Genomic DNA, 12,951 nt, shown 5'->3' on the forward strand with positions numbered 1-12,951 from the left:
AGAACGGGAAAACAGTTATCATGGCAGGAGAGGCTTCACCACACCTTACACTTACAAAAAAAAACCCTAGATGGCCAGGGTAGAGAATGCAGGAGCTGAGAGGAAGTCACCAGGATACGGAGCACCAAGAGGGAGGTGGCTTCCTTATAACCTTTGTAGGGGGCAAGAGCATGGAGTAAGCTTTGAACAGCAGGAGAGCCAAGGTGAGAGAAGCTGCTAGGAGGGGGACTGGAAGACCAGTGAGACTTGAGGAGAATGGAGCGGGATGCTAGGCAGCCTCCAGGAAGCAGAGGGCTAAGAAGGCAGGGGGTGAGTTGGGCAGGACAGTCCAGTCCCAGCTGAAGTTGGAGAACGGCTCCCTCCCCAATGTCGTTTTGCTTCTTCCCAGGCACAGGAATACTTGCAACAATTCAAGGTGACCATGACACAGCTGCAGCAGATCCAAGCCAGTCTTCTGTGTTCCATGGAGCAGGCGCTGAAGGGACAGGACAGTCCCGCTCCTTCTGTCCGGATGTTGCCCACATACGTGAGGTCCACACCACATGGCACCGGTGGGTAGCACAGACTCGGGTGGGAGGCCAGACATGGAGAATGTGCTCTGACTGGGGTGAAGAGGAAGGTTCCTTATCTCTGTCCACCGTCTCCGAGGCCCCTTTAACGGGGCTTCTCAGACTTTGGAAGCTTTTCTGGGAGGCAGGTAGGCCTTGTCAACTGTCTGTCTTTCTATGACCTGTTTGCTATGTAGAGCAAGGAGACTTCCTGGTGCTGGAGCTGGGGGCCACAGGAGCCTCACTACGTGTGTTGTGGGTAACACTGACGGGCACCAAGGAACACAGCGTGGAGACCAGGAGCCAGGAGTTTGTGATCCCTCAAGAGGTGATCCTAGGTGCTGGCCAGCAGGTGAGCAGTCCATGTGTATCCTCTGGGACTTGAGACTTGGTTGGCTGGCTGGGGCTCAGGTGGTCAGAGCTGAGCGCTCATCTCCTTCCCACAGCTCTTTGACTTTGCTGCCCGCTGCCTCTCTGAATTCCTGGATGCATACCCCGTGGAGAATCAGGGTCTGAAGCTTGGGTTTAATTTCTCTTTTCCTTGTCACCAGACAGGCTTGGACAAGGTGAGGTGGGGGGCACATGGGGGTCAGTGAGCAGGAAGAGACGACAGCCCTTGGGAGGGCCTCGGGGCAGAAAAATAACTCCGCTTTTATGCCCCCAGAGCACCCTCATTTCCTGGACAAAAGGTTTTAGGTGCAGTGGTGTGGAAGGCCAGGATGTGGTCCAGTTGCTAAGGGATGCCATTCAGAGGCAGGGGGTAAGTGAAGGTCAGGATGCTGGAGAGCTGCCCCTGCTGGCCTGGGCTTGACATCTGTAGGCTATGCCTGAGCTTCTGGAAGGTCCTGCTTTCTTCTCCTTTGCACGGCCTTTATATCTCTTGACCCTGGGGTTAATGTTGCTTCCATAGTAAGCTAAGAATGACTCCGATAAGATGATGCCCTGGGGGAGGGGCTGAAGAGGGGAACAGGACATGGGAAAAATAAAAACAAAACCAAAAAAGAAACCTGATCTTCATGCTCTAGAAGGGGAAGCATTCTAATAAAAGATTGCTCTCCCTTCCCCCTCCTGGCCCCTGTGACATTAACTCCAGTAGCAGCATAGGGTGCAGGGAAGGAGCGGCAGGCCTTGGGCCTGAGCTGCGCCTGCAGAAGTGCCTGCCAACGTGAGAGAAGTGCGCTTGTCAGAATCTCGACGACGCTCTAGAAGGGCAGGTCCTTCTGCGCTAAGCGCAATGTGCTGGCTAGAAGCCAGGTTGCAAGGCATACCTTGGGGTGCCAGGCCGGGGTGTGCCATGGAACCTTCTTCCTGGTCCTGTAGGGAGGAGCTCTCTGTGACCCTGAGAAGCTGAGTTGGGGGAGGGGGTGGAAGGAGAGCCCGGAGCACGGGACTGGCTCTGATTCCTCGTTCTCTCCATTGCCCAGACCTACAATATTGATGTGGTAGCCATGGTGAATGACACAGTGGGTACCATGATGGGCTGTGAGCTGGGCACCAGGCCATGTGAAGTCGGGCTTATTGTAGGTGAGCCAGGGGCCGTTTGGAATGAAGGGTGGTAGCTGCTTGGTGGGCAGGCTCTGATGGGGTCCCTCCTGCCAGACACTGGTACCAATGCCTGTTATATGGAGGAAGCGAGGCACGTGGCAGCTCTGGATGAGGACCGCGGCCGTACCTGTGTCAGCATCGAGTGGGGCTCCTTCTATGACGAAGAGGCCCTAGGGCCAGTACTGACCACCTTCGACGATGCCCTGGACCACGAGTCCCTGGTTCCTGGTGCTCAGAGGTGGTGGCCCGGCAGTGGTTTCCCTGACTCTGCTTTAGGCTGCCATATTACTGTTCTATCCCTGTTCTTCCTATCCTTCCGAGCTTGCCTTTGCCTTGGGAGGGTGGGTCCCAGGTCAGACTCAAAAAGAAAGGCCTCAGAGTGCTAGAACCCTGAGTTTTCAATCTCTGATCCTTCAAGTCAGCTCTGGCAGGATAGGAACAGCGGAGTAAAATGTCTACCTGCTTTCCTGGGTCCGCTTGCCTTTCTAAGCGGTCCCTGAGTGTAACCCAAATGGTTAGAAAGGCTAAACCCACTTGTCCTCTGGGAGGCCATTTGCCTCTGGAGTCCTCAGTCTGGGACCTCGAAGAAGATGATTTCTCTTTAAGGGTTCAAGTGGGCTGGGGGCTCAGGAAGGGCTTTGTCTAGTCACTCCTTCCGCCTGTAGGTTTGAGAAGATGATTGGTGGCCTTTACTTGGGTGAGCTGGTAAGGCTGGTGCTGGTCCACTTGTCCCAGCATGGGGTCCTCTTTGGTGGCTGCGCCTCTCCTGCGTTGCTGAGTCAAAACAGCATCCTCCTGGAACATGTGGCCAAAATGGAGGAGTACGTAAGGAGGGCTTGCGGCTTAGACAGGGGTAAGGGAGGGGAGTCTGTTTGGAAGAGGCTAAGGCCCTCTCCAAGGTAGTTGTGGGGCTTTGGCGGGATGGGGAGCTACTAAGTTCCCTAAGCCCCAGATCAGCACCCCATGTGTCTTCACCCTCCTCCCCGCAGCCCTGCCACTGGAATAGCCCACGTCCACACAGTCCTGCAGGGCTTGGGTCTGAGCCCTCAGGCCTCAGATGCTGAGCTCGTGCAGCGCGTGTGCATGGCTGTGTGCACGCGAGCTGCCCAGCTCTGTGCCTCTGCCCTGGCTGCAGTCCTATCCCGCCTCCAGCACAGCAGGGAGCAGCAGACACTGCACGTGGCCGTGGCCACTGGAGGGCGAGTGTTCGAATGGCACCCCAGGTATTCCGGGAATAGGATCTTATGTGAGCGGGTAGCATGGATGTGTGTGTTTTTATAATATACATCCAGAGGGCGTTCTGGTACCCCGTGTGCGAGCGAGTGGATGTGAATGGCAGAGTGAGAATTAGTCTAGGTTGTGGGATGCCAGGAGGCACGTAAAAAGAAAAAAAACGTTTCTTTTTATGCATGCCAGGGAGAGGGGCAGGGAGGGCAGTGGATGTATGGTTGGTACCAAGGAACAGGTTTAGGACTAATTTTTTTATTAAAAATTTTTAATAAAATTCTATTAAAACCCATGGCTCTCGCTGTATATGTAGGAGAGGATGACCTTATCTGGCATCAATTGGAGGGGAGGTTCTTGGTCCTGTGGAGGCTCAATACCCCAGCATAGGGGCATGCTAGGGCAGTGAAGCAGGAGTGGGTGGGTGGATGAGCATCCTCATAGAGGTGGGGGTGGGGTGGGGTGGGGTTGGCGGAGGGGAACCGGGAAGGGGGCAACATTTGGAATGTAAATAAGTACGATAACTAATAAAAAATAAAATTTAAAATGATAAATGATAAATTTTAAATAGCGCTCAGATGCCAAGCCGAGCGCACCTGGTGTGTTTGCCTAGGTTCCTCTGCATCCTAAAGGAGACGGTAATGCTCTTGGCCCCAGAGTGTGATGTCTCCTTCATCCCCTCTGTGGATGGTGGTGGCCGGGGTGTGGCAATGGTGACTGCTGTGGCAGCCCGCCTGGCTACCCACAGGCGCATCCTGGAAGAGACCCTGGCACCATTTCAGCTGAGCTTGGAGCAGCTGACAGCGGTGCAGGCACAAATGCGGGAAGCCATGATCAGGGGGCTTCAAGGAGAGAGCTCCTCCCTCCGCATGCTGCCCACTTACGTCCGAGCAACGCCCGATGGCAGCGGTGAGCTCGTGGCCTGAGAGTGGGCCTGGGGTGTGGGCCCCTGTGAGTTACAGGGTGTTGTGGGGCTGGAGCCGCCATTTTCCTCCTGGTATCGAGTGCCTCTGTCCCACAGAACGAGGTGACTTCCTGGCTTTGGACCTAGGGGGCACCAACTTCCGTGTCCTGTTGGTACGCGTGGCCGAGGGCAGTGTTCAGATCACCAACCAGGTCTACTCTATTCCTGAGTATGTAGCCCAGGGCTCTGGACAGAAGGTACTCACAGTTCGGGTCTTGCCGTCAGAGGTGGAGAAGGCGGGAGAGAGTCCATCCCCTGACATGCCCTCTCCCGCAGCTCTTTGATCATATTGTGGACTGCATCGTGGACTTCCAGAAGAGGCAAGGCCTTAGCGGACAGAGCCTACCCCTGGGTTTCACCTTCTCTTTTCCTTGCAAGCAGCTTGGCCTGGACCAGGTAAGAATTAAGTTCAAGAAGTGATTCCCAAGGGCCTACGTATGATCTATGTGTCCTTTAAGAGCGGGCGGGAGGCCAAGGAGAAGTCTGAGTAAGGGGGAGCAGCGTTGCTGAGCTGCACGATATGCAATCCTGGCAATCCCTGAAGAGGCTGTGCCCGTGTCTGGCTAGGAGGCATTTGAGACGGCACTGGCCTAGGTTGGTGCTGACCTGAAGATACATTGCCTAGTTCCACCATGCCCCTGGTGTTGCACCATGGTGTTCAGCCTTCAGGGAGCAGCATTCGTCCTTTTCTCCAGAAGAGACTTGAGGTCACATGCTTCTTCCCTTCTGAGCTTGACACAGTGCTGTGTGCCTAATCTAGGTGGCAGAGTGATAGTCATGTCAAACCTACTCAAGGCTCATCACGTCCTTTAACACGTATAGCCGGCCTCTCAAGCATACCCCAGAGTCCGGCATAGAAACCCCTATCTTAGGCCTCTTGTCCAAGCTTCCAGGAAACTCAACATCTCTAGTTCGTCTGGAAGCATCTCATGTTGAGGAGCCTGCCTGCTGCCTTTGAAGACCTCTGCTCTCTCCTTGGCTGTCTTACGGCCACCACAGTCTGCAGCTATCCACCGGCCTGTGTGTATCATTTTTACCCTGTGCTCCTGTCCTGACTTCTACGGACCACAGCTGCTTTCTCTGCTGTCTTTCACACCGTGGTCTGGGTGGTGTTGCAGCTTTTTCTCTCTTTCTAGTCTGTTTGGGTACAGGTAAAGCACACTCACTTCCATTAACTGTTCTTCACAAGACACAAGAAGCGTGTCTCAGCGTACAAATCTGTGGCCTAATTGACTTTTTTTTTTTTTTTTTGTAACTGAATATAACTTGTGTGTTGAGCCCATTTTCTTGCTGGGGATTTAGTTCAGTCCTTGAACACTTGTCTGTGGGAGTTCCTGCCCAGTGCTGCATTCCTTTGACAGCTGGGGTCAATTCCCACCCTTCTCCCCTCTCCCTTAGAAGTACACGAGGAAACAGTGTAGCCCTTTCCCAGGTGCACTTCCCCCCCTTGTTTCTAATCCAGCTGCTCACAATAAAAATGTGTCTGTCTCACCCCATCCCATCCTGCCCGGGTCTCTGCCTTTGCTGCTCACGCTTTACCTTCCTGGAACAACTGCCGAGTCTCATACTGAGATGGCTGTGCCTAACTCTGAGAATCCCTCCCTTCCTAGTGACTCTTTCTTTGAAAGGGTGGGATCTGCTGACATTTGAGCCTCTAAAGGTTCCCCGTCTTTCCTCTTTCCTACATGCAGCAAACATTCTACCAGCTCTGTTCCTTCCTACCTAGTTACAAAGGGCCCTTCTTTCTAGGCAAACGTCTTAAAACAGCTGGACTCTCACACCCCCCGAGCACTCTAGGACTAATAATGGGGAACATAGGTCGAATCCTTATTAATAGGTTTCTTCACACCAAAAGCTTCCCAGGGACTTGAGAGGCGCAGAGAGCAAGGCCTTCAACCCTCTGTGGGAAGGGTAGAGATGGTGTGCTTCTGATGGGATACGGAGTTTGGGAGGCAGAGTGACATTTCTGTCTGCTTAATCCCATCCCAGGGCATCCTCCTCAACTGGACTAAGGGGTTCAATGCATCAGGCTGCGAGGGCCAAGATGTTGTGTATTTATTACGGGAAGCCATTAGGCGCAGACAGGTAGGAATCTACCTCCAGGGGTGCTTTGGGGGCTGTGACAGGCCTGGAGGGGAGCAAAGTATCATTCTCTTCCTTGAGGGGAGCAAAGGGGTTCTCTATAATAGAGACCTCTGAGTCCAGTACTGGTTACCATGGCAACTATGTTGCCCGGCAACTAGCAGCATCCGTTTGCATGCAGGCAGTGGAGCTGAATGTGGTTGCCATTGTCAATGACACGGTGGGGACCATGATGTCCTGTGGCTATGATGATCCCTGTTGTGAGATGGGCCTCATTGTCGGTAAGGAGGGTCTTGCCCTTTCTGCTCCTAGTGTCTGATAATTCATTGCCTTTTGTTAATTCCTGAGGTTGGATCTTTCTCTGACCTTGGGGATATGGGATTCTTTCTGTATGACCCAATTGAGTTCTGGGCCATAGCACTGAGCTAGGAGTCTGAACTGGGGCATTTAGTCCAATTTAACTATTAAGCCATTGGATCTTTCTGAGCCTCAGTTTTCCCATTTGGTAAATGCATCTCTGTGAGACTGGCTATGGTGTTCCCATCTGTCTGACCTTGGGTAACTCACTAGAGTCTGATCCTTCACCTCAAGGTATGACATGGCGGTGCCTATGTCAAGAGGTTAAGAGAACAGAATGAAGGGTTAGGGATTTGGCTCAGTGGTAGAGCGCTTGCCTAGGAAGCGCAAGGTCCTGGGTTCGGTCCCCAGCCCCGGGGAAAAAAAAAAAAAGAGAACAGAATGAGAAGGGGCCCTTGTGTAGTACACTGCCTGGGTCATGGTGTATACTCAGTGTTTGAAATGGGAGGGCATGGCTGGTCAGTGACTCATGAGGGTTCTTTAGATGTCAAGAGTCTAAGACATCGGCACGCTCTTACCCTGGGGCTACCCGGTGTTTGGATAAAGGGGCCAGAAGACACAGAAAGGAAAAGGAGCTCTACCTTCTCAGAACTGAACATCCAGAGGGGATTAAGCCCGGAACAGCCTGTGGCACTTACAGCTAACTCTGACTGCACACACAAGGGCAGACAGGCTAAGATCAGACAGGAATTAGTCCTGAACAAGTGGGAGATGATGCTTTAAAGGAGGCTTCTTTTAGAGCACTTGGTGGCCTGTCACGGATGGGAGACTTTTGAACACAGGCTCTGATGCTAGTAGGTGCATAGGAGAGGTGTAAACTATTAGAGAAATCCCAGGTGGGGCTATCAAGGGGCTCACGACTCAGAGCTGGAAATGCGCAGAGAGGAGGGGGTGTCTCTTCCTCTCTGTTTCTCGTATATCCCTTCCTCTGTGTAGCTTTTCTGAGCCTTGTAGGCAAAAAGCCTCCTGTGCCCCAGTGCTCTCACGATGCTCTTGTTTTTGTTTCTATGAGGACCTGTGGGAGTAACTTCAGAGAAAGCCATCCACTGCCTAACTTCTGGCTAGACATTGGGGGAATCCTTGTGTCAGTGTTCTGTCTCCTCGGCTCCTGGCCCACTCCTGTCATTTTGATTAAAGGCACGCTGGGCAATCAGGAAACTTCTGCATCTTCCCAGCATTAGAGTGGAGTCACACGCATCCCCCTGGGAATGACCTGGTCGATGGCAGCATAGGAGCCCTTTTGGATAGCATGGGAGACGCACTGATGTTGGCTCCGGGAGGGAGTGCAGAGGAAGTTCTGAGGCTTTGGCACTGATAATGTCAGAGAGGGAGGCCAGGAGCAGGGGCTGGTTTTGAATGTGGGGAGATAAGAGAAAGGGTCTGATTTTGTTGTTTTGATGTGGGAATGACCATAAGGGCTTCGCATCCGTAAGCAGCCCCAATCCCTTGATCCTGGCCTGTCTGTAGGAACCGGTACCAACGCCTGCTATATGGAAGAACTCCGGAATGTGGCGAGTGTGCCCGGGGACTCAGGCCACATGTGTATCAACATGGAGTGGGGTGCCTTTGGGGATGACGGCTCACTGAGCATGCTCGGCACCTGCTTTGATGCTAGCGTGGACCAGGCATCCATCAACCCAGGCAAACAGAGGTATGGTTTAGGCCCAGGCCGTGGTGGACTGGGCTGGGGAGAAAGGCTAATGGGGTCCTCTGTTGCATGGGCCTGCACACACCTGCCTTCAAACAGGTTTGAGAAAATGATCAGCGGAATGTACCTGGGGGAGATCGTCCGCCATATCCTCCTGCACTTAACCAGTCTTGGAGTTCTCTTCCGGGGCCAGAAGACGCAATGCCTTCAGACCAGGGACATCTTTAAGACCAAGTTTCTCTCCGAGATTGAGAGGTACCTGCGTGGCAAGGCAGTTTGTTTCTGGGGGGGTGGGGAGTATGATGGATGCCTCTGGTTCCCTTACTCCGGAGGAGGAAATAGGAGAAACCTTGAGAGAAAGAGTGAGGGAGTCAATTCTCTATTCTGTTCTTTCCTGGCCCCAGCGACAGCCTGGCCCTGCGTCAGGTCCGAGCCATCCTGGAGGACCTGGGGCTGACTCTGACGTCTGATGATGCCTTGATGGTCCTAGAGGTGTGCCAGGCTGTGTCCCGCAGGGCCGCCCAACTCTGCGGGGCAGGTGTGGCTGCAGTGGTGGAAAAGATACGGGAGAACCGGGGCCTGCAGGAGCTGACAGTGTCTGTGGGAGTGGATGGGACGCTCTACAAGCTACATCCCCAGTGAGTCTGGGTAGGTGGGTTGGGGTGGGAAGCATGGCCAGGGGGGCCTGGCTGGGCTCACCTCAGCCCCTTCCCTCACAGCTTCTCCAGGCTGGTGTCAGTGACAGTTCGGAAGCTAGCCCCTCAGTGCACAGTCACCTTTTTGCAATCGGAGGATGGGTCTGGGAAAGGGGCAGCGTTGGTCACTGCTGTCGCTTGCCGCCTGACCCAGATGGCCTGCGTTTGAGGAAAATCTCCAAAGAGCAATTGGGATCTCCCTGGACTAAGGATTCAGCCCACACGGACCCTCTGGCGGGCCCAGCCACCCACAACTCCCAAAGAAACCCACGGGTGGTGCCCTCATAACTGTCCGCCCACACCCAATGGCTTTCTGAGAGAAGCACCACTCTGGTTAGCAATATATATATATAATTTATTTACATTCACATCCGCTAAAATCCCTACGTGCCCCGGCAGCCGGGCTGTGTACATAAGGCCAAGTGTAAGTGCACGGGTGCACTTAAGACAGAGTCAGGACACAAGCATCACACAACAGGCCCCACACAGGGGCACTGGCCAGCCCCGGGGACTGGCATGCCACAGCACACACACCTGCCACTGCCCAGCCTGGGACTCCCATTGCATATTCACACGCCCCGCTGGGCGGGGCACCTCGAGGCCAGGGGGGTCGGGGAAAGGATCAGGGAGGAGCCGTCAGGTGTCCCCGGTTGGGTGGGAGGGAGAAGGGCAGCATGTGAGAGGCAGATGTGTGCCGACACCCCGGGCGTGAGAGACGTGAACGGCCTCCAGGTGCACAGCATGAGATGTGTGTCGTGGGGGAGGGTCCTGTATGACCTGGGAGGGGGGGTCCGTGTGAGATGAGCACACAAGGCATGCATGAACACACGCCTGTGTGGTGATCGTGTGTGCCTGAATCCAAGGGCCAGCCCCTGTCCAGCTGGGACCCTTAGTCCCCCAGGCTTGAAGCCAGGCCCCTCAAATATACCCCTACCCAGCAGGCACGGAAATGTTTGCATAAGGCCCACCTCAGGCAGGAGCTCTGGGGGCCGTGTCCCAAGCCCAGCATGTGTGTGCATGCTGTGTGTATGCGGGGCCCCTGGCAAGGGACAGGAGGAGAGGTAGCATCACACGCATATACACACACACACAGATGGGCTGGCGAGGCTCAGCCCAGGCTCCAGGCACTGTCTACTCTGGGCCCTGGGACCAGGGCAGAGTGAGAGCAGGTGGCTAGACCAACCTGGCCGGGCAGGCCATGGAGGGATGGAGTTTGGGCAGGGTCTGAAGGACCAGCATCGAGGGACAACTTCAGCCAGGAGGGGGCCTGTCCAAGCAGCTCTCCCCGGGTGTGGGGGAAGGGCCCCTGTCTGGCTTTTGCCTGTCCCTGGCAGGTGTCAAAGCTGGTGAGAATGTAGGCATTACCGGCCTGGCTGGTCTCAACACTCGGCCTCCGACACCGTGAAGAGGCCAGCATCTGGTTGGCCCAGTCCGGCCACAGCTGCTGCCAGCTGGCCGAGGTTGCCGTTGGGGAAGTGCCGTGCCTCCCATAGGTTGAGGATCATGGCTGTAGGGCTGGGCTTGGAGGCAAAGAAGCTAAGATGGCTGGAGAAAAGACACAGTCTGTCAGCAGCCTGGCCTCACTCCAGGCTGCCCTCAGATACCCTAGCGGTTGGGGCGCAGAGACTGTAAACCTCCCGGCTGCCTCACTTGCTCAGCCAGCGTCCCTCTGCCTAGCGCCACCCACCTGTCCAGGTGAAGTTTCTGGGCTAGAGTTCTCCAGTCGGCGCCCCGGCTGCAGGGTGGGTCCAGACTGGCGATGATCTTTTGCCGAATGAGGAAGGGGATCTTGAAGGCACTGGGGCCCACCAGGGCTGGGACCCCCCCTTCACTCTCCAGAGCCAACAATTCAGCAAACCTTGTGTCCTGTGTTACGGGACATATGTAATGGGTGCCAGTTAGAACTCTGGCCACTGCCGCCTCGGCGGGGGGAGTTTCCAGACGATGGGGGCGGCAGGAGCGCTGGGTGTCCACTCCCTTGTGCACCAGGGCCCTGCTCATTGGATCTCAGAGGTGTAGTGACCTGGCCACAGTCGGCGACAGAGACAGTCTTCCTGCTCTGCTGACCATCCACGTTCACCGTTCTCACCTCAGTGCCTGCTGCCCCAAATGCCTTCTCCCACCCTCTCTGTCAGATTCTTGCTCCTGCTTATCCATTAGGGCCCAGTGCAAAGTCCATTACTGGGGAAGTGCTCCAGAGCCTTAGGACAACTCTACCTCCTCCCACTCCCCATATTGCATTTGCACCTCTGTCCCCAGACACTTGGAAGAAGCTACAAGGGGCAGGGCGAGTAGGGCTGGTCGCTACGCCCAGAGGTAGAGCTTTTCTGGGATGGTCGGTACTGGGGGCCCAGCACCATTTTGCCCACCTTAGTGATGTTGAAGTTGATGTTGAAGCTCTGCCCATCTCCCTCCACCTGCCACACCCACACCTTGCAGGCCAGGTCGCTGGTGCTGGCGTTGATGCGCTCCAGGGTGAAGGTGCAGTGCAGATACTGCTGGGTGCCGTTCCAGATGTGGTAAAAAGGGATCTCCTGTGGAGAGGGGCAAAGAGGAGGCATCAAGGGGGCCCCAGCACCAGTCTCTCCAACCCCCGGAGCTGTGGGCGTGGGCCTCACCTGGTAGCTGACAAGTAGCTTGCTCTTCCACAGGGAGCTGGGCACGTCGTGGATGGAGAGACGTAGGTTGTGGTAACTGTCTTTGAAGTGCAGGACGCGAGGCTCCTGGATCAGCTGTCCACCTAGCTGCTTCTCCAGCTGCACCACCTCCTGCAGTGCCCGGGGTGGTAAGCAAGGCCTGACAGTAGGAGTAACCCTCCCTGTTGCCCCCCTGGGACGAGGCAGGTGGATGCTTAGGGCTGGGTGGTCTGCCCACAGGGCTGTGTGTGGCAGTACCTTGAGAGCGTCGTGGGTGTCGTGTAGGCAGTACACTCGGATGTTGTACTCAAGGGACGTACAGGCCACGGGAGCAAACAGAAGGAGCCTGAGGCGCTTGGTGGCAGCCACGCTGAGGGCCTCTCCTACCAGGGCAAAGCGGCCCAGCTGCTCCGTGAAGACATAGCAGGCCCCGGCCTCCAGCTGGCAGTAGTAGAGGTGGGAAGGTGACTCCTCACCAAGGTGCAGCACATCCTGTGGGCGGGGCCTCATGGGTCAGTTCCTAACCAACTTGTGAGTCCCCAGAGTCTTCAGGCCACCCTCAGCTCTAAGAAGCGGCCAGGGTTTTAGGGAGACTCCGCCATGCCCACTGTGGGCCAGTGTTTTGGTTGGGTGGCCTCGGATGCTCTTCCCCTACCTACCTCCCAACTGCCCTCGCAGGACTGCTTTTTGAGGCGCAGACTCCAGCTGTCAGGGCTGGGCTCTCCACAGTGGTCCATTGCAAGGATGACTGGCCGGGTGAGCAGGACTCCTGGGGGCCCACAGCTAACGACTGGACTCAGCAGGGTCTGACAGCCAGCTAGGGGCAACCTCAAGTGGGGAAACATGGGCGGAGAGGGAAAGGCGTCAGTGGCCAGTCCTAGAGACCGTGGGGCTAGGAGTCGGGCTCTACGTGGGGTGGGTGACACCCTTAGGACAGGAGCTGCAAAGCAGGGTGAGCTTAAGTGTGCCTCACGCCCTGTGCCCCCTCAGGCCTGGTCAGAGCAGTTGCTGGGCTGGGGTGGGGGGTGTTCCAGCGATGGGACAGCAGGCAGTGCCCTCCCAGCCCCCACCCCTCAATCCCCCACCACGGCAGGGCAGGGCACACACCTCACGTCTTCTGGCTTGTGCAGTGTGAGGTAGATCTCGTAGATCTTTCCTCGGGGGATGGCATCCGGGGGTATGAGGAGGCTGATCCCTGTAACGGCAGAGGGGGTCCTGGCTTACGGCTACACATACCTGACACCCCAGGAAC

The 12,951-nt window shown here is 55.7% G+C and overlaps 2 protein-coding genes across 5 annotated transcripts in view; one reads left to right on the forward strand and one right to left on the reverse strand.

The window, feature by feature from the left end:
* The window catches only part of Hk3 (hexokinase 3), a 14,976-nt gene extending 5,572 nt beyond the window's left edge, over positions 1-9,404 (forward strand). The window contains 17 exon segments of the mRNA NM_022179.2: positions 389-551; positions 746-900; positions 995-1,114; positions 1,213-1,308; positions 1,973-2,072; positions 2,148-2,331; positions 2,759-2,914; positions 3,083-3,316; positions 3,931-4,226; positions 4,339-4,478; positions 4,558-4,677; positions 6,271-6,366; positions 6,545-6,644; positions 8,188-8,371; positions 8,468-8,623; positions 8,773-9,006; positions 9,088-9,404. Of these exon segments, the coding sequence (NP_071515.1) occupies positions 389-551; positions 746-900; positions 995-1,114; positions 1,213-1,308; positions 1,973-2,072; positions 2,148-2,331; positions 2,759-2,914; positions 3,083-3,316; positions 3,931-4,226; positions 4,339-4,478; positions 4,558-4,677; positions 6,271-6,366; positions 6,545-6,644; positions 8,188-8,371; positions 8,468-8,623; positions 8,773-9,006; positions 9,088-9,232 (2,679 nt within the window). The 3' untranslated portion in view covers positions 9,233-9,404.
* Unc5a (unc-5 netrin receptor A) overlaps positions 9,398-12,951 on the reverse strand; it is a 55,709-nt gene continuing 52,155 nt past the window's right edge. For 2 of the 4 annotated variants that reach the window (XM_087591426.1, XM_087591424.1), the window contains 8 exons: positions 12,807-12,894; positions 12,359-12,527; positions 11,958-12,191; positions 11,682-11,831; positions 11,433-11,597; positions 10,751-10,929; positions 10,429-10,608; positions 9,398-9,840 (listed from right to left, as the gene is read on the reverse strand). In XM_087591426.1, coding sequence (XP_087447552.1) covers positions 10,443-10,608; positions 10,751-10,929; positions 11,433-11,597; positions 11,682-11,831; positions 11,958-12,191; positions 12,359-12,527; positions 12,807-12,894 — 1,151 coding nt within the window. In that variant the 3' untranslated portion in view covers positions 9,398-9,840; positions 10,429-10,442. 4 annotated transcript variants of the gene reach the window in all.

The sequence above is a fragment of the Rattus norvegicus genome, chromosome 17, assembly GCF_021556685.1.
Source record: "Rattus norvegicus strain SHRSP/BbbUtx chromosome 17, alternate assembly SHRSP_T2T, whole genome shotgun sequence".
Classification (NCBI taxonomy): Eukaryota; Metazoa; Chordata; class Mammalia; order Rodentia; family Muridae; genus Rattus; species Rattus norvegicus.